Raw genomic sequence first — 23084 nt, 5'->3', positions numbered from 1 at the left:
CATAGAGGTGGAAGAGAACCTGCTGTCTGGCATGGAGGCATTTATGTCCCCCTCCTCAAGAGTTCTTTTCACCTACCACTGCAAGACTTGTGAGCCTCAAGTCTTGCCTATTATACTTGCATCAGGTTTCTGTAGATTTAGTTTTCAGTCCCTCTCCAAATATGCACCTAGACTAGAGGAATGAATGTGGATGACAAGGAAAAACAAAGGTGGTGTGGTAAGCACATTGATGCGCCAACTTCCGTGTCCAGCAATCTCATGTGAATGTGGGGAGGAATGTCGCACAAGATGGACTCCTCTGGAAGTCATTGGGGTTTATCCTTAGCTACCTCCCTTGGGAACTCATTGCCAGGAGTATGTGGAACCCTGTAAATGCCCAGCAAGGATACTAACTATGAGCATTTTAAATTTGTTTCTGACAAAATTCTTGTAAATTTTGGTATCTAAATATATATATTTAAATTTGGAACATTCAGGTTAGTAAGATGTTGAATGCACAAATAGTTTCTTAATTTGGAAAAGTATAACATAGTCCTGGAAGCTTGCTCCACTTAAGATTTTCTGTCTTAATTTAATGTAGTTACATTCTATGTTTCCAACAACGTGAACATAAACCTACTGAATGAGCCCTAGTAAGGCCCAGGAATCTGAAAGGAACGATTCTTTTGGATTTTTACCAAACTTTCAAAAATACAGACTGTGTTCTATTAAATCCCTTGCTAATAGCAAGCAGAGTCTTAGGTAATGCAGTTGACTGGTGCATCATTAATGTAAATAGCTTAAGACCATTTTTCCAGTCCTGTTTAGCACACAGACAATTCTTTAATTATCAGCTAGTGACTAATAAAACTGATATGCAAACAAAAAGGAAAGATTTACAAGTTGTTGGGCAAAATAAAGTTTTTAAAACAATAACAAAATATTTGAATTTGTGCCTTGGTATATTTTATAATAAAGAAATATAATTTTCATTCACTGTTTTATGAGCTATTAGTGAATACAGGCTTGAATCCAAAGATCCTGCTATGCAAGTGAAAGGTATGACTGCTCATGTACAAGAGATGCTGATCCCTTCCCCCAGTCTGTGGTTGCTGAAAACTGAGGCTCCAGTTCCCTCCAGACTCTCCAGAGCAGTTTTTTTGGGTGCAGGAAATTTACAACTTCCCCCAGCACAAATGGAAATGCCTTCTATTCACATAGCAAAACCTTTGGATCGAGGCCATAAAACTTAATTCCCTTTCATTCTGAATTAGTCAGTTTTGGGGCTTGACTTGTTTTTCCTCTTGAATGACTGCTTCTCTTTATATTAGGAAGAAGACTTTCAAGAAATGATTAAATCAGGACAAATTATGGAAAGCCAATACAGCCATCTTTTTGACAAAGTTATAGTAAATGATGATCTTACTACAGCATACAATGAGTTGAAAACAACCTTTGACAAACTGGAGAGAGAAACCTTTTGGGTTCCAGTCAGTTGGGTACATTCATAACACTAAACAAATATAAGGTTTCATAATATTTTAATAAGGTACTTAGTTGGATCTAAATGGACATTTTGTTGGTGGGAAGCTTTTCTAACTTCGGCAAAACGATGCATTTATAAACTTGGTGCAGTGGAATGCTGATCTTATTTTTCTATGTATAAACTGTATGTTTGGAATGGGGTTTCGAAGGCAGAATATCACAGTGAAGCCTTATTTTTACCAGATTCAGTTTATTGATTTTTAAAATGAATCTTCAGCTATTGTGATACCACATTTCATAAATAGTTTGTATCTCCTGTGAGATTTCTTTTAAGCCAAGAGTTAATATTAAAAGGTTTTAAGATCTGAAATGAGTATTTAAGTGACTTCAAATTTTGCTATTTCCAGGCCTAGATGATGGTTAAGACTTGAAAATATTAAAGCTGGAGGGAGGCAAAAGTGGCTAACATTTCTTTGACTAAAATATAAATGTTTGGGTTTAATTTTGTTCAGTCTATGTGTATGGAATGTGAACTTCCATAGCCAGACTTGACTTTTACCACAAGAGCAAATTTACTTTACTTTAATGGAAAAACTTTTTTGGATATTTTCAATAAGCAATAATATTGTTCTGCATCTTGAGTATTATAGACTACTCTTGGGTGGTACTTAAACCAATGGAAAGATTTTAATTTAAACATCAAGGCTTGGGTTGAATCATTCTTGATTAGAATAATTCTAACACAACTCATTAAGATAATAGGGAGAAGGGTAGTCTTTGGGAAAGACACAGTTGTGTAAATGGATTTTATTTATATAAGTGCTTCATTGTTTTAAATATATAACTTTCTAAAACAGCCTTTCAGAAAGCCCAGAAGCTATTTCTTATTTGAAAATGTATAATTCAACTTGTGGATCATTCTCATTTTACACTGGCCTCATATGCAGTGGCCTCAAGTTGTGTTTTCTGGAATGAAGAAAGTATTTTTTGCTTTTTCTTGATTTCCTCTTGACACAAAATATGTTAGTAGATAAAAAGAGAGATGCTTGTTGTGTGTAAGTGAGTTTGTCTTTCCAATTTATATGTGACAGTGATGTATCAGAGGCTTAGTATGCAAACAGGAAGCCCAGTTATTTTGTGTTAATGTATAAAAGGGCTAGCTGTCTTATTTAAAGGCAAAAGAATTTAGTGAGACTATATATATTTATGAAAAGAGGTGAGAAGGGATGTATTGATTTTTTTGAATTTCTTGTCAATGTGATCATTTATTAAACAGATCCTAGGTGTCTGTGATTTCAAATGTTGGCTTTATAAACTCAACATTCCATGTAATGTTTCTGCTTAGATACAGATAAACCACTAGTTCTTTGCAAATGTAGTCTAAACAGATGGTTGGTTTTTTGGTTCATTGCATTTATGTTTTAAAATTGTGTAACACAAGCAAAGTGCCAACAACCAAAATACAGTTTTTTAAAAAACATTTGTGCTAGTTTGATGCATTCTGTAGCCTGGCACTGAACATCCACAGTGTAAACTTGAGTGTCTCAGGTATTACTGTTATGGTGAATTAAGTATGGTTGCACTTCAGCAACAATTAATTGCATGAAAATATTGAACTGGATTTTTCCCAACTATAATGTTTCAGTGTTATTCAAACTACTTTGAATCAATCAAGAATCTTTTATTTGTTAGGCATTATGTACCTTTGACTTTCAGTACATACAGTGAAAGACAGAGCCCAGAGTGCTGGGTATCTGTCAAAGTCTGCATTTTGTATATGAGAGGATCCAATCATTTTTTTTTTTTTAGAAATACATTTGACTTGCTTGTAAGCTATAGTGTCTGACAATATTTTTCTTGAAAACAAGGAAACAGTTGGCTTATATGTTTCAAATATCAGGACAGCTCAGGACAGCTATGAAAGGAAACTCTGATACCAGTGCTGTCCCTTTCCTAGTGACTGTCACCAAAAATACAGAGTTTCGGCACTGTGTTCTTACTGGCAATAATGGAGACTGTTAATCTATGTAAGAATTGCTTATTCTTTGTGTTGAGAGAAAGCTTACTCTCCTGATAGCTTCAGTACAGTGACCAAGTCTGTGACTTTTGATACTTTTGTTTTAATAAGAGCATGATCCAAAAGCTCTGGTGTGTATGGAGCTTTGCATAAGTATGAGCTGTCTGTTCTCTTCAGTGCTGTGGAATGTTCTGTGCATGCACACTGGAACTGTGTGAACTTTGGATCATATACAAAGCATGGGTATATTTCAGAAAACCCTAAGTCAATTTTTAGCTAAAAGAGATGCTGAAATATTTCAACCTTTTTATATAGCACTGCATGGGTCTGAGTACTGTTTTTATATTTTTAGTATAAGTATCTTTATTGTATTTTTGCTGTTTTGTCATTGTAAAACAAAAGGTAAAGGTTTTATACAATTGGTTTCAGAGCAATACGAAGTTGTCATCAATTCACTTATGGATGATGTGCCTGAAACACAACTTTATCAATCTTAAATCAATAAATTATTGACATAATATATTTCAGGAAGATTTATTTTTGTGAAATATGTATTCTTTACATGGAACTTAAATCCTTAAATATTAATGAAATGTGTTGCACCTGTAAAATCTGCCCATTGTCACATTCAAATAAGTAGCATGAGTGAATGAACAAACAGCTTATCTTAAGTCATGATTTTGCTGTAGAAAGAATGCCAATCAGTGCAGGAGAGCCATGTCAGATACACCAGTATTAGGTCCATGACCTGTACCGTAGTATTTATTTTTATGATCAGGACACACAATCTTTAATTTGCCCAGTGATTTAACATCTTTTGTAATCACCCAGATTTGGACACAGAGCAAAGTTTCCTGGATTCTTGCACTGAGCAGGGGGTTGGACTTGATAGTCTTATAGGCCCCTTCCAACTCTACTATTCTATTATTCTAAGTTTAAGAACCCAGCAGGAATACAGAGGTACTGTGTGAACAAATTGTACAAGGTTCTGTTCTTATTTTATAAATAAAGTTATGCTAATGACAAAATAAAACCAGCATATACAACTCACAAGTTCAGTGAGGTCAACTTGAGTATTCCCTAGAAAGATACATTATGTTCCTAACAGCAACTAGCATATTGCTTCTCCATAGTAATGACAACTGTTACCACACACCCTATGATGGCATATTCACCATCAGCTCTAAACATCTGCAGCTTAGAAGCCTTCATTTGACTTAGAGTTGGCTTCCCTTCTGGAAAGCCTATAGAAGGTTAAAGATGACCCCTATTATGAGTCCCAACGTCCAATTTTCCACCTCTTTTTGAAAGCCCATAGCACCAAATTCATTGACTACCCATGATGAATGGAACAGTAAGAAATCCAGGGCATTGCGGGGGGGGGAGGCATTTTCATTATTTCATCCCAAGCAGTGATTCATATGTTTCTCCTCTGTGCATTATGCATATTTCTTACATGGACCTTATATGTATTTCTGACTGCTGATTGGAATCAGCAGGGGTTAACATGATTGCAGCCTGTCATTGATTAGGTAATCTATTCTAATAAGCCAAGGTGAATGAGTAGCAATAAAGAAGCTGCCTAAGGTTCCATATGTCATCTTTTGGTTCCTAAACCTAATGTGTTTGCTTCTGTACTGCTTGAACATACATTGCCCTTTCTGCTGCTGTCTTACTACCCCCACTCCAAACTTATGAATTGTGGACAACATTGCTGCTTGTTGCACATAATGTCTCCAATAAGAATAAATGGTCATGCTATGGAGTAAAATGCCATTGATGCAAAGTCTTTTTCCTTGTTTCTTGCTACTGTGCTTCAAATAACTTGGATTCCAAACTGTAGTAGGCTGAATAATTGACTAAAGACATTTATTAATCAACTAAAGATACCAAAATTAAGGGCAAATTTTAATAGTTAAGGCTCCAATGCATGTGTGGCTTTAAGCTATTTTGGTTCTAATGTGTCACAGCAAATGGGGAAAAGATACAGTAGGAGAATTAATCTTAAAAATACAAAGCAATGGGAGAGAGCCTTTAAAATAATGAAAATTCTTTAATCGGCTGGTAGCCTTTTAATTGAAAATCTTTGAATAAGTGTCCCTTTACAGTAAGGTCCCTAGGGATTCCAGAGGCATGTGTGACAGTGGTGTGATTTCCATTCCCCTAGAAGAGGAATTAGCTAGGACACGACATGTATTTGGAAGAACACTCCTGGCCACAACAACTGTATAACCTGCCCTTCAAGGAACAGAGTCAAGTCTCATAGGCCTGCCTACCTGTTCCTTCTGGGAATGCAATTCCATCTAAACAGGTATATCCATCTCTGCAAAACAGATTAGATCACTAGTTTGTCTTATCTGGATTAAACTTGTATTTTGTGTTTCCCAAAATTAAATCAATCTTTGAAGTAGTGCCTGAGGATCTCATGAGCAAATGAGATCAGTGAGTTCTGAAGATTCCCTGAGCTGTAATTGCTTTAATAATTGAGAAACAGTTCACTTTGCACTCTGAATATCGGATGCTGGGGGCAAGCAGGGAAGGCCACACCACCTTTATGCCCTCTGCAAGCATAAACTTAGAAGTATTTAACTGATTGCAGCAGAAACTACAATATGGTATACTACATGGACCAAAAGCAATTGTGTTATCCTTATGCTTCATAAATATTATTTCAGTCATCTTTGCAACAATATGTGAGGAGGATTCTGGCCGCCATTCCTTCTAGGCAGGGGAGTCACATAGACAATAGCGAATAGAACTGCTATAGCAGACTGAACATGTGCCAAGGATACTGATATCACAGGAATGCATAGGGGAGGGTGGCTAGTATGGGGGTAGAGCATCTCAGTAGCATAGAATAATTGGATGAGACCATTGCTATGGCTGTGGCGAATGTAGGGGTATATATATGTCTGTACCCAGTCGCCATTTTAGTCGAGCTATGTACTTTGCTCCAGTGCAGCGCTTCACTGAATAAACAACCTTAAAACAGGCTTTGGCTTCTTCATTGAGTCTCCCACAAAACAGAACCCATCGTAAATTCCACAACACATGTAAGGTTTGCCTGTAACATCTCGATATTAGACAGTGGGACTGAGGCAGAGAAACAGTGGCTTCCATAAGCTACCCATTGAATTAATGGCTGAGGCCTGGTCTCTACATCAAGCACAATGAAATAGTGGTAAGAAAAATTGTACCCTATTACGATGCAGGTGGAGGATTGCCATTTTGAATGTTTCCTTTCATTTAAGCATTCCTTGCTAAGGACTTTCCTCCCTCCCTTTCCCCTAGGTTTTTTCCCCAGGGAGATTTTTGTTTTGTTTTGTGAGTTTTGGTTGTTTTTACTGCGGCAGCATTTAAACATGCTGTTTGAATCCAGCATTAACAGCCAAATCCATGCTTAAGCAATTAACCATAACACAAAAGTTACACTGAATGTTTCAGTGGTCAGTAAATAAGTTATTACCCCACCTCCAGAAACGTTTTTTTCAGTTTTCTTCAGCTCATCTTTGGCATGTTTGGAAAAGGGAACCTTGTTATAATTGACTAGAACTGGATACTTTAATGAGAAATTTTGCTCATATTTCCTTGTTATGCTATTGAGTTCAGTCAGCATACTGGCTTCTGAGGATGGTTTTACTGGGCTGTTCCATATGATTTTAAATGTGTTGTACAAAAAGAAAATACTGTGTCACAATGGCTCTGACTTAAATGTTACTTCTACTAAATAACTTTATTTAATGTCTGTTCAAATGCATGCATGTGTGCACCCACAGATTTTTTGTCTAATTGCTGTTAAGAATGCAGGTATTTTTATTTCCTTGTAAAAGCACACCTACAATAGTTTCTTTCTTGCCTAATTGAATGAGTTTAGCATTTTCCGGCGCATCACAGCAGTGAAGTGATAGGCTGACAAAGATATGTATTCTATTCCAGTCAAACATTTACACATCTCAGAAAACTTGTAACTGTGTCTTTCAAAACACAGTGCCTTTCCTTACGTTGCTGGAATTTGGGAGTCTGGCAACCCAGGTTGCAAAACATCTCCTTTCCAAACTCAGGTCAAGATAATTTTTTTCCCAGAGATTAATGTAAATGGCTGCCCATTTGCTACCACGCCAAGTTCAAGGTTCTAGTTTTGGTGTACAAAGCCCTGCACAACTTGGGACCAGGATACCTGAAAGACCGTCTGACTCCTTATATACCCAGTCGATCACTGCGCCCTGCAGGTGAGGACATCTTATCAGATGCAGATACCATCGTATCAGGAGGTCCATTCTGCACAACATAGGAAACGAACCTTTAGTGTGGTGGCACCTACCCTGTGGAATTCCCTACCCTTAAACATTAGACAGACAACATCTGTGTTATCTTTTCGGCGCCTATTAAGACTTTCCTCTTTCAACAAGCCTTTTAAGTTGAGACCTATCCCAGTCTGCTTCTGTGTTAGAATTGCTTTTTAATATGTTCTTAGCCCTTCTTTTTAAAAATGTTTTTAATCTTAGAAGATGTTTTGAAACCTTTTTTTAAGAAACGTTTTTGAAGATGTTTTGTTTTAATGTGTTTTAAAGTTTGTTTTTATGATGTTTTAAGGTTTTTAGCGCTTTTGTTTGCCGCCCTGGGCTCCTGCTGGGAGGAAGGGCGGGATATAAATCAAATAATAAATAAATAAATGTAATTGTTCTCTAAATAAAAGAAGCTTCTTTGTCCACTGTACTTGTCAAGAATTGGAAATTTTTGTCTGTGTGAGTGCCAGTCAAGTTACCAGCATCTTAATTTTTGCTCTCACAAAAGGGATAAAGGAATCCAAGAGGTAATCCAAAATTACCTCCCCCCCCATTCAGATTGTGCTGGTTGTGACATGATTATGAAATGGATGCTAGTGTTAACACCATATTTTTGAGAACCAGTAAGGTGTAGTGATTAGTATAAGACCCAGACTCAAATCTCCATTCAGCCATGAAGCTCACTTGGTGACATTTGGCCATTAATATTTTCTTAGTCTAATCTACTTCACAGAATTGTTGTGATTGTACAACAGTGATGGGGAACCTCCAATCCTACCCCCCAGTCATTTTGGACAAACCGCATCCGCCTGCCAATCAGTCAGCTGACATCATGCTGTATCAGGCAAGGGTCAGTTAAAGGGTTTTATTACCTCCAATCCAAGCACCATAGCACTAAGATCAGAGATATGCCCCTTTGAAAGTAAAAGCCAAAGCAGAGGCAATAATGTGAAGGTAGTCTGTATTTAGCAAGAGCAGGCCTCCTCATTGCTCTGATCAGCAAGCAAACCTGACTCAGAAGCTTTTAATAGGGGGCCATGGTTGTATCTCTTGACCGATCCTGGCCTATTGGTGCAAGGAGGCTTTCATGTGTGATGTGGCTGGTGCAAGTTCTTTGCTTTTCCAGGAGATGAATAGCAGTGTACAAACTGAAGCTCCACTGGACAATCTACACTCAGGCTGCCAATTCAAGACAGTGTGTCTATTTAATTTACACCACAGTCCTGCTTTCATTGAAATAATGGTAGGGCATAATGTGGACTTTGGCCATTATGGCCCCATTAACACATTAGATATGAACCAAGGAGAAAATATGGAGATGGAATAGTTCCAAATATAACTGGTATCCATTTGTTGAATATTGCAAAGACGACTTTAGTTATTCAAAGGTTAGGAACATAGGAAGCTGCCTTATACAGAGTCAAACATTGGTCCATTTAGCTCAGTTGTGTCAACACTGACTGGCAGTGTTGGAGTTTTTCCAAGCCCCACCTGGAAATGCTGTGACTGAACCCTTGGTTTGCATGGAAAGCATGTGCTCTACCATTGAGTTTTGGCCATTGCCTAAGGTTATCTTATTTTTTTGAACATGAAAATACATCAGTATATAAAACCTGTTATGAAAATCAGGATGTGAAAATGTACATTTAGAAGTATAATGAATTGTTTCTGGTTATGTATTGGAATTATGAAAAATAAATATTTAAATAGAAAAACTGGCTTATTTACAGATGATCATTCAGTGGCCTCATCAGCCAGTTAAGAGGCAAGAAAGAAAAAATTAAAATAAACTCTTCAGTTCTTTTAATTTCATTACATAGTATGACATTTTGAAGTTACATGTAGTTGCTTTATGTGGCTGGGGGCTGGGACAAAGCAGGCCAAGCTGATCCTATGCACTTCTCACCTGTTCTTTGAAATAAAATAGGATTTTCCTCTATTCTTTGTATTTTTGAGATTAATTCTCCTATGGTACTTCTCAGCTTGTTTGCTTATTACTGATACTTTTCTAAACCTGTCTTTGTTATATTGTATTTTAAAAGCCACCAGGATTTTCTTTTTCTTTTTCTCTGTTAAGCTGCCCCTAAGCCTTTTTTACATGTTTGTCTAATGTGTAAGATAGACTCTTACAACATGAAAGCTTCAGAATTCTTGTGCAGCTGGCAAGTTTTTGATTTTTTTTTTTTAAAAATCATTTTGCAATTCTTCTATATAAGTGTAGATATTAACTCTGAATAAGACGGCTGTTGTCCTAAATGTTAGCATTCTGTTTTTCAAAGGGTGGTATTAACACTTTCAGTGGTATGCTTACACTTGTAAGTGTATTATATTACACCTTGTTATATTGGAAAACATTTGCTAACTGTAATTATGAATTTTAGCTTTGTTACATGTTTTCAAAACCCCAATATAAAGTTTTGACATAAATATCTAAAGAACACATGATCATACGTTCATTGTGTCCTTCTTTGAAGTTATCACACCACACTCCAGTACCAAAGATTTACAATGCCACCTCAGCATTTCTTCTTGTTCTTACATATGTCTGCTGCACTCTGCTGTTCTGTAAGAAAGCAAAGTTCAACAGAGACAAACTTTTTATTGAATGCTGGTGGGCTTTTCCTATTCTTTTGGAGTGGTGAATGATGAAAAGGCTTTAATCTGGAAAACTAACTGCTTAAAACTGAAATCTCTACTTTAAATGTAGGGCCAGCCCTGCCATTAGTCAGAGTGCGATGGATGCTGGGGGCAGAGATCAGCAGCGAAATGTTGGAGGACAGAGATGTGTATATTCATTCCCTTTCTACCACACCATTATTTGTTTTCCAATTAAGGTTGATGGAGGCTGCTGAAGAGATTTCTCGTCTTCTAGAAAAATGACGATAGGCCATCCCTGCCCGTTTGAACAGTCAGTCATTCTGCATGATGCTGCTAAAGAGTAATAATTCACATTAAGTGTTACAGTAAGTTGCTTTGAGCACTTTTTTAGCTGAAAAGCCAAAAGCAACTAATAAATGTAATAATAAATAAACATTAGGCAAATAAATTGTTATATCCACAGCTTCCAATATAAGATCTAACTTGTTATTGCACACATGTCTCTAACATCACCATGATGGATTGTTTTAAAATAGAGAAGCTGCTTTTAAAGCAGTGATCAAGATCAGTGGGGAAAAGAGGAGGTACTTAACCCTTTCCATTCTTGCCATTTACCCATTTCAAATTGCTCCTCCTACCAGCTTTTCCACCTATGATACAAATGCAAGAAAGGTTACTGAGGGGTAATTGGAGCAGAGAAACCACTTATGATGGTGGTCTGTTATCCCCGTTTTCAGACAATTGTCTCCTGAAAGTGACTCACATCAATAATAATAATTTTTAAAAGTGAGTCATACTTGCCCTCTGACTTGCAAACTAAAAAGATAAGAAACACAAGAAAAAGGGAGCAGGTGGAAAAGGTAGAGAAAAAAGTTTGGTTTGATGCAACAATGATATGATATTGTAAGCAGGCACTGATGTCCTGTTGGGGCCACTTGTTCCTTTTTGGCATTTGATAAGTTTTGCAACTTGCATTGCTGGTATTCTTTCTTTGATCAAAATGTTTCACCTACCAGGTGGTCCTTAAACCTCTGGTCCATGGCAGAGGCTAGAGTGTCCTTTCCCCTTGCTTCTGCAGTCTCAGGCAACTGGCAGTTGGAGCAGAGTTCTTTCTGGCAGAAAACGGTGGAGCAAGATCCCTGCAGTTTCTCCATCTCGACAATGCCAGGCTGGTCTCATTCTTGCCACTGTATTTTTCCTCAGAAGGAGGGGAGCACAACTTCCCAATGTACCTTGTTTCTTCTCTCCAGTGGCTGAGATCAAACAATCACTAGTAGCATCTTAAGTCCCTCACCCCAGTTTTCTGATCTTGGTATTCCTAAGGCAGCTGTTCCATTTTAAACATGAATACTGGCTTGATGTTACCTGTAGATGCATGTGACATCTAGTCAGGAGCAGTGTGAAGGGGAGAGGGCCATTTGACCTGGGCCTCAAGCTCAAAGGGTGCCTCAAATTTAGACACGTGCTCACTCCTGGCATTTGATGAGATTTGCAACTTGTTTTTATGCACATGAGACCAAAATGTGACTCAGCTTAGAGCTGAAAATTAGTGCTTTGTACTGAAAAAAGGCTAGAAAAGCATTTGATAAATAAAAGATATTCAAATAATGGTCTCACTCTTCTTTTCTTTTTGGTGCCATATTTTGTATTCGTGTGTCACCATTTTCTCCTGTACATGTAAAGGATGATATCAGGTGGGTAGCTAGCTCCACCTAGCGGTTGAAGGCAGAAGAGCATGGTTGAATTTTGCAGGCATTCCCGCTCTACGTAGCTCATTGCCTCAGTTCTCTTCTGCCTTCACCAAACACGGTTGAGTTCTCTTTCTGCTCTGTTGGTTCAGGCCTGTATACCATGTGTTTGTGTTAGTTTTTGTCTTTCACTTTGTTATTGTTGGTTCCCTTTCACTGCTTCCTTGGTGGTGGTGGTTTTTTTTAAAAGGGTTTTGTTTTTGTTTTCCCACTGCTGGAGTTCTCACTGCAGCACAAAGCTGCCAGCAAAGAGGGTGTTCCCCCATCTCAAGGCATCAGTTCAGCTACTGGCAAGCCCTCCACCCCCACCAGCCTCACATCTGTCTCCAGCCTTACTGGAGCTGCAGCGGCAGCCACTGGTACAGCCGCGGCACCTCCCCTTGCATGTGGCTGCGGCGCTTAGAGCACATTGCAACAGAGTGGCCTTCCACGGCCAGCCGTTTTCTCACACCCCCATCATGGAAGACCGTGATGGATATTCGCCAGCCTGGGGACTGCCTTTGGCCTCCCACACACACACCAACAACTCTAGCATCGCCGCATTCCACCACCACAGCCATTAGCCTCCATAAGCCCCGCTGTGCATTGCTCCCATGGAGAAAGCAACCCGCAAGTCTGAGCATCCTACAAAGAAGCTGAACCCACTCCCACCTACCCCCAGACCAGACCCAGCATCAGTACCTGTATCAAGTTAGGCCTCAGGGCCTTTGTGTATTATGGAGACACAGATGGAAACAGCAATGGCCCACTCCTCTACCAACAGGCAGGAGGTGGCTGAGGCACACGTTTTGGCAGGCAGGGCGGTTCCAGAAGGCATGGGGCCTAAAAATACCAGGCAAGCCAATAGAGTTGGCAAGGCCCTGAGAAACAGAAAGCAACCGTAGAGAAGGTCTCTCACAGCGCCACCTGCAGAATGCAGAGGGACCAAGAATCCTTATCAGAAGAAGAAGGCAATCAGCCTCATCCTTCCCTGGATTCCAACTTTTCTGCAAGAACCTTCCCTGAGGTCTTTACAGGTTTTCTGGAGGAGCCAATGTCTCTTCTTCCAAGACACTGGGGGGGGAGGGGAAATGCTCCAACCCAACCCCCCTTCTAATAATAATAATAAATTAATAATAAATTTAATTTATGTGTCGCCTATCTGGCCAGTGGCCACTCTAGGCGACGTACATACAATAAATATGGCAGAATACAATATAAAAATACAGTGACACACACTCATCAGTTGCAGGTGGGGGACTCCAGCCAGGTGTCCAGTTACATCTGTTAGCTCACTTGATTCAACAATTAAGGGACCGGCTCAGGGATTCTCTCCTGATGGATCTGGCCAGAGACCTATTTGCCTCTTCCGTTCCCACACGGCTCCAAGTACAGGACACATCAGCACCACCACCCACTTAAGACAACATCTGGAGTGCAAGTGGGACAGGGTTCCACTACAAGCCACACATCAGCGCACTCATGGCCTCTACTGAGCTGCACATCACCAGGTCCTTATGCCACTGCCCAGGGCAGGCATCCCCAACCTCCAGTAGATACATTGCGTGACCCAGACAATGACTTACTTGTCCTGGATGAAGAAGAATGGAGTGGGGACTCAGAATTGGAAGAGATTTTGACCAATAGGATATTTCAGGAGGTGCACTTCCTCCCTCTCCTGCACAAGGCAATGGAAGTTCACCAGAGGAGCCGCCTACCCCCTCGACATCTAGGGTTTCAGCAGCATGTCCAGACCCGAAACGGAAGTACTGAAACTCCTGTCCCAATTTCCTAAAATGCTCAAGTCCAAATTTGATGTCCCACTACAATTCAAGAAATCTGTTCCAATCGCTAACAAGTACTACACGCTGGGACAACATGTCATGGACCAGCTGAAAGTCCCACTCGTAAACGCTCCCATAGTAAATCTGCTGAATCCATCCTTGAACCCAAAGGACTCGGATGCTCACCTCAAAGATGCAACAGAGCGCAAATTGGATCAGGGCTTCAGGAAGATCCATGAGGCTAGGCATTTTCCATCTGGGCAGTGGCAGCATCCTCAGTGTTTGCTAGCACTTCTTTTCATTGGTTGGAAGACCTGCTGGATGGCCCACAGCAGGACCTGGCCCAAACCTGCAAGCCTCTGCTGAAGATCTCTCAGGCAGTAACCATGGCGGATGCATCCATGGATTCCATGCAGTTTTGCAGCAAGATCACTAGCGGTAGGTGTCTTCACTCAACAAATCATATGGCTGCGCCACTGGGAGGCCGACACCACAGCTTGCTCAAATCTCGCCTCTGAGCCCTATGTAGGAGGCAAATTATTTGGTGATGACACCTTAGCTAGCATCTTGGAATCCGAGGATAAGAAAAAGTCTATGCCTTCCTCCAGGAAAAAGGATGACAGAAGATCCTTTCAGAGATCATTCCACCCGTATCTGATGTCACAATCCTTTCGAGGCTCTAGGATGTCGGGAATGGCAAAGAATGCCAGGGCTAGTCACCCCTTCTGGAACAGGCAACACAACCAGACTAAAGGAGACCAACAACACTTTCCCAACTGATCAGGATTTGGGTCCCAGTCAGGGCCGGATTAAGCTGAGGAGGGCCCCTAGGCTGATTGGTGTTTGGGCCCCCTATCCCCACGCTTCACCTACCTTTCCGTTGTTTTTTGCGGCGTGAGCAGGTTTGCCATCAATCAAGATGGCGGCCGAGGTTTCCCTAAGGAGCTGAAGCCTCTGCCGCCATCTTTGTTGATGGCAGCAATGCACACGTGTGGCACACATGCATGCCATCAGCCAAGATGGTGGCAGAGGCTTCAGCCCCTTAAGGAAACCTCAGCTGCCATCTTTATTGATGGCAAATCTGTGCGCTGCAAAAAACAATGGAAGGGTAGGTAAAGCGGGGGGATGGTGGTCTGTGGATGCTTCCGCAAATCGCAGAAGAAGAGCGGAGGGCCCCCTAGAGCTCCAGGGGCCCTCAGGCCAGTGCCCCATGGGCCCCCAAGAGCTCTGGGCCCCTAGGCTTCAGCCTACTAAGCCTAATGGATAATCCAGCCCTGGTCCCAGTCACGAGGGAATAAACATCAGTTCTGATGCCAACAGCCATCTGGTGAGATGCCACCTCCAATGCTTTGTTCACTGGTGGAGGGAGATGTCATCATACCAATGGCTACTACACACCCTCTGGTATGGCCTAAGGTTGGAGTTCACTTCCCCCCTCCAGTGAAATTTATCCCATGTCCCCTATTGGCGTCCCCAGTAAAAAGGGAGAGAGTCTTACAAGCCATTTCCCATCTACTTCAAATTGTGGCTATAGAACCCATCCCGACTGGGAGAAATTTTTGGGAAATTACTCAATCTTCTTCACCATCGCGTATATAGACATCTCGTATAGGGTAGTACTCGATCTAAAAAACCTGAACTAATACCTCAAGTACTGCATATTTCGTATGGACACCTTACTTTCAATCAAGGAAGCCTTGAGAAGAGATTTCCTCACTTCAGTCAACCTGAAGGAGGCCTACCTCCACATGCCTATTTTTCTGCCCCACAGGCACTACCTCAGGTTTGCAGTGGGAGACAACCACTTCCAGTACAGGGCTATGCCCTTTGGCCTGTCGTCTGCCCCCAGGGTATTCACGAAGATCATGGTTGCCCTGGTGGCACACCTCAGGATGCCGGGAGTCCATGTCTTCCTCTACTTGGATGACTTCATGATTCACTCCCCATCATTGCACAAGGTCTGGGAAGATCTACACATCACCTTGACCTGCCTGAAGGACCATGGCTTTCTAATCAACCAAGCCAAGAGCCAGTTACTTCCATCCTGCTGCACTATACATCTGGGAGCCACAGTAGACTCGCAGCAGGGAATCCTGAGGTTGGCACAAGAAAGAGTAAACAAGATAGCAATGCAGCATCAAATCTTCTGTCTTCTACTTAAGCAGACCTAATGCATTTGTCAGTGGTTCTGGGGTTGATGATTTCTACCTTCCAAACTACTCTGTGGGCATGCCATCACTCCTGCACCCTCCAGTGAGCACTACTGCCCTTCCAAAGCTTATATAGCAGCCATGCATCACTACAGAGTGGTCAGTCTCTGCTATGGTGGACTCATGAACCAAATCTGCTGAAAGGAGTGCCGTTCCAGGATCCTCCTCAAACCCTGATCATGTCAGACGCCAGCCTGCAATGGCTAAATAGTTCAAGGAACATGGACATCACAGGAATCCACACTACCTATAAATCTCCTGGAACTTCAGGCAATTTGTCTTGCCCTGATGCACTTCACGGAGTGCAGACAGTTGGAGGCAGTCCTGGTCAGAACAGACAATGTTTTAGCCAAATCTTATTTGAACTGTCAAGGAGGCACACGCTTCCCCCACCTCCAATAGGAAGCTTCTCTTCCAGTGGGCAGAGAACAATGTGGTCTCTATCCTGGCAGAATATTTCAGGGGAGAGGACAACAATCAAGCGGACTGGCTGAGTCACTAGAATCTGAATCAGGGAGAATGGAAGCTTCACCCAAGCACGTTTCAGGAGATAGTGAAGTGCTTCAGAAGAGTCAAAGTGGACCTTTTTGCCACCCATTGCAACTGCCAAGTGAAGAGATTCTTCTCCAGGTATGTGACACCAGAGGCAGAAGGAATAGATGTCCTGACATCCCAATGGGCTCCAGGCCGATTGTATGCCTTCCCGCCACTTCCAATCATTCCCAGAGTAATCCAAAAGATCTGAGCCGAAAGGGCGACAGTTCTACTAGTAGCCCCCTGGTGGCCAAGGAGACCTTGGTTTCTGGAACTCCTCGACCTATCTGTTGACCCCACATGGCAGATTCCTCTAAGGAAAGATCTGCTCTCTTAGGGACAGCTTCTCCACCCAGACCCAGGGTGGTTCGTGCTTCATATCTGGAGTTTGATAGGTGATGGCTCATAAAGAAAGGCATCCTGTCCCAGGTGCTGGAAACAATGATGGCCTCTAGATTTCCTTCTGCTGTTAGAATATATGAGGGTAAATGGAAGGTCTTCCAAGGAAAGCTGGTATCAACGAGATATTTTCCTTCTTGCAAGATGGCTTATCATTGGGTCTCAGGCCTAACACTCTATGGTGCCAGGCCTCTGCATTATCGGCGATCCTCTCCAGGTCTCCAGACAGCCCTCTGGGTTCTCATCCTTTTCTCAAGCACTTTCTAAGAAGGGCAACGTTATCAAGCTCCACCTATGGTTCATTGCTACCTAACTTGCGACCTGCACAAAGTTTTAACGGCCCTATAAAAGCCCCCATTTGAACCCTTAAGTATCTCTTCGTCTACTATCCTTTAAGGTCTTGTTTCTAGTGGCCATTATTTCAGCCTGTAGAATATCTGAATTGAATGCTCTCTCTGTGGATAGACATTTCTGTGTGTTCCATAAAGATAGAGTAGTTCTCCACGCTGTCCCTTCCTTTTGTCCCAAAGTTCTGTCTACCTTCCACTGTCAATAAGAGCTGGTGCTTCCCTCCTTCTGCCCTAATCCTGTTCACCCCACAGAGAAAGCATGGCACTCACTTGATGTGAGGAGAGCCCTTAAAGTGTATATCTCTAAGACAAAATCAATATGCAATACAGATTGTTTGTTTGTATCCTTTCACCCAGCTTCACTAGGGAATAAGGTTTCCACTTCTACTTTAGCTAGATGGATCAAAGCCTGTATTACCTTGACTTATGCTTCTCTCAGGCTGGCCCATCCGGCCAGGATAGTGGCTCACTCCATGAGAGTGGCAGCCACGACAGCAGCATTCTCATGAGATGCCTCTCTGGTAGAGATTTGTAGAGTGGCTACATGGACCATTTCTAATACATTTATTAAGCATTACAAGATAGACACCTACGCATCTGTTAAGGCAGCCTTTGGGAGGAGAGTGCTACAGCACTTTCTCTCAGTCCACTAGTATTTTCAGCCCAATGAGGTTCCCACCATACATGAGTCAGCTTTGGTATGTCCCACTTGATATCATTCTTTACTTGCACAGGAGAAGAGACATTTGGTCTTACCGTGAAACAATCTTCTCTGTGCTTGTCAAAGGATGATATCAGGGCCATTCCGTAGGAGAGCTGGGCTGCCATTCTTATCACAAACTAGGTCTCTGTTGTCTTTTGTCTTATTGGTGTGATTTCTATCGTTCCTTTCTCCTTTATTGGCTTGTTATTGAGAACTTAGGCAATGAACTGTGCAGAGGGGAGGAGCCTGCAAAATTCAACAGTGCTCTTCTGCCTTAAACCGCTAGGTGGAGCTAGCTCCCCACCTGATATCATTCTTTGACATGCACAGAGAAGACAGTTTCACGGTAAGACCATATGTCTCTTTTCTTTTTATTATGGCTAGGGCCCTCAAAGGCTGTGGGTGGCCCAGGCCTCCTCAAACCTCTGAGAGGGCCTGCACCTAGTTTGGTCTTAAGACACAATTAATGCAAGGGTGTGCTAAAATCTAGAGAAAATAAACCAGCTACGCTTCCTGTGGAACTGATCTCTCTAATGAGGTTAAAGGACAGCAGCAAAGACTTGCTTCTAATGTAGGATAACAGCTCTGGTCCAGCACTTTTGTAATGTTTCCTTTTTAAAAAAAGTATTCCCAAAAATCTAATAGAATACAACCAGGCCAGCTGACAATACTCCCAAAATAACATAGCACACTCTTTCTGAATATCCAGCGCATAGCTGACACAATTTTGCCCCAAGGTGGGTTCCTTGCTGTATTGGTGCAACTATTTAAAAATAGGTATCATTGTCATATGTGGCACTGGTGGCCAGGTTAAGTCACCTGAAAGAACACTTTGAGCCTGAAAAACTGACAGCAGACTCCTCTGAGCTTGATAAGATTTCCATAGTTCTGAGTAGTTATGTCTGGATCTCTGTCTTGTTGTAAATTCTAAAAGCTACTCTGTGGATGATGGTCAGTATACTGTCGGAACAGGAAGGTACACTTCATCCAGAGTAGAATCACAAATGTCCAGGCTTGTTTTGAACAAAGCATTAAAATTGATGCTTCTACAGTATTCAGATGTTTTCTGTCTTGAAAGTAGGGTGGCCACTTATGCATTACCAAAAAATGAAGGGACATATTTACATAAAAATGTGTATATGCCAATTTATAAGTATACTTGCAAATTTAGAAATAACTGGTAGAATTTAAATAGAAATGCAGTACATCTCACCATAATGGGGAGAGACTGTGACCAGATAACCTGGGTGCTCGGTCTGGTATCCAGGTGCTTAACTGTTCATGCAACCACAAGGTCCCTCCTCTCCCTTTTTAGGGTTTTCTATCTTTAAACCAGACTTGGTCCTGCAAATAGAGGGCTCCTTCAAATGGAAGAATGTCCTCTGGTAGCCCTTCAGTCCTCTGTAAGGTAGGAGACATGCCCCCCCCATGCAGATAAAATTTCATATTACTCTAGAGGAAAAATGTTCCTTGAGCCTTTTGACCCCCTCCTTTACCCCATTCCTATCCTTCTCACACCTGACACGAACTAAACCAAATGACACTATTCTCAGGCAAATGATTGCACAAGATCACCCTGGTAATGAAATGCACAAGATCACCCTGGTAATGTGTTCCTTTCCCACAAGCTCCATCCTTGTCCTTTATGGAAGCATGAACAGCAACTTTATGAAATATGACTGGCATTGAAATGCATGTGTTAACAATTGAGTATATATTTTTCACATGAGCATACAACTCTGAATAAAGTGGTAGAAGTTAGAATGGACTGTCCTACTTCAGATGCAGGTAGAGAAATCAATGTTTTTAAATGCCCCACTTATATATATCTTTCCCTAAGTAAATAACTAACATAAGCAGAGAACAGGCTCGGCTAGAATCTTTTCTCCTAGATGCTTTACTTGCGGGAACATTTTGTGGAGAAATATTCAAATTCCCCCCACAAAAAAAGCTGTCAAAAGAGGCACAGTCCACTTAGTCACCTCATTCTGCTGCATGCATATACCAGCACCTCACTTTCAGAACCTTCTCTATAAACATGGGGGGGGGAGGATCTGGAAAGGATAATTTTAAGGTAGTAGGGACAAGAGAAGGTGAGAACCAGAGAATGGAAAATTCCAGCTGAGGAGAAGATAGGGGTGGGATTGCCCTATGGCTGTCTAAAGTACCAGACTTCAAAGTTCCTAAGGATGTGTCTGACTGTTCTGCCATATGCTACTTTAGTGCTGCAATCAGATCACAAAGTGCAGGCTGTGACTGAAAGTGTATTCAGAGACAAGAAGCCAAAAAAACCCAGCTAATCATAAAAATTGTGAATATGTGGAACAGCTTGCCATACGCTGCTGCAATAATACGACTTCTGCAGGTGAATGCTGAGCTTTGAAAGTAACCAGCTGTCCCCAATCTTCATTGATTTGAAGAAGGAAAAAATGAACAATTTCATCACATTTGTTTGGCATGTCCGTTAACCTTATTGTGCATTGAAAAAATTGCAGAACCATTATTTCATTTAGGAAAGCTTCCCATAAAACATCCTTAAACCATTTAACAATAAAAACATATATGAATACAGTTTCAAGTCAGTGCAGATACGGACTGGGATAAAAATCTCCACTTATTATTTAACTAAGCAATAAACTTCCTCCTGTACCTCCTTAACAAAGAAATGTTTTATTAAAAATGCAACAGCCACAAGTATCTTGGCCTTGATTTTGTTAAACTGTCCTTAAAACCAGAATACATTTATGATCTTTTAGGATCAATAGTCCCTTCAGACATTTGAAGAATCAGTGTGGATACACAGGAATCAGAAATACCAAGTGTGTTTGGGTATACTCATCATGGTTCTGGCGCTCCACACTGCCTGTGTGTGTGTGAGAGAGAAAGGGAGACAGACAGAGAGCAGGCTGCTGTTTTTTAGCTGCTGATGTTGAGCACATAATGTGATGGGATCAAGCCACTACCCACCTGCGCTAATGATATTGGCCATGACTTGTACACATCAGGTATTTCATCCTTTGAAATCTACTGTGAGTTTTACAACTTCACTAGAACGTCCTGTAACTAAATGAGTAGATTTCAGATGACAAAAGATTCCCTTCCCTCTTACAGTGCTGAAGAACTTCTCTATTACGTACCTGCTGGGCTCCAAACTTTCTTTTTTTGAATGTGTGGGACAGAACCTTTCCATACAGATAGCTACTGAGATGACTGGACAGTTTCCTGGCATGGTCCCAAAATGTACGCAAATCTGGGCCCAACTAGATGTGCCAGAGAGGCAAACCTGGTTGTTAGAATTGGGCTGTCACAGAATCCCTGTGAAGTGGAAATAGGATGGTTTTAAGGGACAAAATGGGTAGGTGAGAACACAATGCTGAATCCTTCCCATACCAGCACTCCTCCCACCCTCACCCAGAAGTGCCTCTCCCCAATGGTTTTCTCATGTGAGACTCTGGAAGTAACCCCCACTTCGGGGGGGGACCAGAGTGAAGCCGGTTGGGGGGTACAGGAAGGGTTCAGCATTTCTCTTGTCTCTCCCTGATGCACTTTAAATCACTCCTTGCTTGATTAATAGGAGTTTAGCGTGACCAGAGTCAAGCCATTGTTGCATGTAGTTTAGCCCCCATACTTAAGATATGCCTGGGAGAAAATTGTTCTGCATAGAAGAAATGCTTAGGAAGAGCCCTGCAGGATCATACCAAAGACCTCTGGAGCCCAGTATCTTGTTTCTCACAGTGGCTAACTAGACATCTATGTGAAGAGCAATAGCTCAGTGGTGGAGCTGTTGCTTTGCATGCAGGAAGTCTCAGATTCAATCCCCACCATCTGCAGGTAGGGCAGACTCCTGCCCTAGAGAGTGGCTGCCAGTCTATGCTGACAATACTGAGCTTCATAGACCAAGGGTCTGACTTGGAATACGCCAGTTTCCTGTGTCCCAAAGAAAGCCCCAAAGTAGGACAGGAGCCTTCTCCTGTTGTTGTTTCCCAATGATTCATATTCCAGGGATTTTCTAGATTATTAAAGATGCTTTATGAGTAGTAGTAGGTTGAAGGACAGGTGTTATTTTGCACAAAATGGAAAGATTTTGTCACATGCCAGTTTGGAACCTTAAATGATCTATCAGATAAATTGCATCCTATTTATATAAGTCACATGCAAATGTTTAAAACTAACGACGGTAACATTTCTTTACATAGAATGCATCTTCATCTTTCTGTGTATTTATACAACTTTGCAGGTTTGTACCTCTGTGATTGTGTGTAAGGACAGGAAAGTGAGGTACCAGACAGAAAAGCATGTGCTCTGCAGCCTCTACTGCTGGAAGAGTATGGCATAGTCCACTTACAGCATGTGTCATGACATTCCCAACAATGTAGCAAGGATATGTTATGGGCTTTCCTCATTATTTTTCATGGTATTTTTTACCCTTGAAGAACCCTCATTAGCAAGAACAATTTATTATTTATTATGCATTAATACTATTATGTATTATGAATAATCATTAGAATGCTGCTAAAACACTGGCTGAGAGCCACTGGGAGAAACAGCCTTATAAGGAGAATCAGGCAATGGAATTTGCACAGTAGCCAATGTTCCAGGAAGTCTGCCAAGACGGAAGTAGACAAAGATAAGCATAGCTGGAATTGATAAGAGAATGGAATGTCCTCTCTAGGAGACATGCAAGGTCACTGAAGTCTGGACTGGCACACCACAGTCTGAGTTGTGGTCTCATGCAGCTACTTGTCAGATAACAAAAACCTATAAATCTGTAGAGAATACTACAGCAAGCTACCAGTGCTTCTAAGCCTGGTCAAAGACACTGCTGCTGTTGCCAACATTCTGTTAGTGAGATAATGTACATTTACTTTCTGGATAAGAACTGGAAGACAGTCTTAAGCTATATTCTAAATGTTTGTTTCTGACTCATTGACTAAAGCCAACTATATGCATTCATGTAAAATGTTAAATGTTAAGATGCTCAAGAAGTGCTAAATTGTTTGAGAAATAAATGT

The 23084-nt window shown here is 41.3% G+C and overlaps 1 protein-coding gene across 8 annotated transcripts in view; it reads left to right on the top strand.

Annotated features, from left to right (window-relative positions):
- The window catches only part of MPP7 (MAGUK p55 scaffold protein 7), a 192222-nt gene extending 184270 nt beyond the window's left edge, over positions 1–7952 (top strand). For all 8 annotated transcript variants that reach the window (XM_061585656.1, XM_061585658.1, XM_061585660.1 and 5 more), the window contains one exon: positions 1311–7952. In XM_061585656.1, the coding sequence (XP_061441640.1) occupies positions 1311–1490 (180 nt within the window). In that variant the 3' untranslated portion in view covers positions 1491–7952. The remainder of the gene's footprint in view (positions 1–1310) is intronic.
- The last annotated feature ends 15132 nt before the right edge of the window (positions 7953–23084 follow it).

The sequence above is a fragment of the Rhineura floridana genome, chromosome 10 (assembly GCF_030035675.1).
Source record: "Rhineura floridana isolate rRhiFlo1 chromosome 10, rRhiFlo1.hap2, whole genome shotgun sequence".
Lineage (NCBI taxonomy): Eukaryota > Metazoa > Chordata > Lepidosauria > Squamata > Rhineuridae > Rhineura > Rhineura floridana.
The sequence above is the reverse complement of the archived record's forward strand: the minus strand, read 5'-3'. Positions and strand labels throughout refer to the sequence as shown.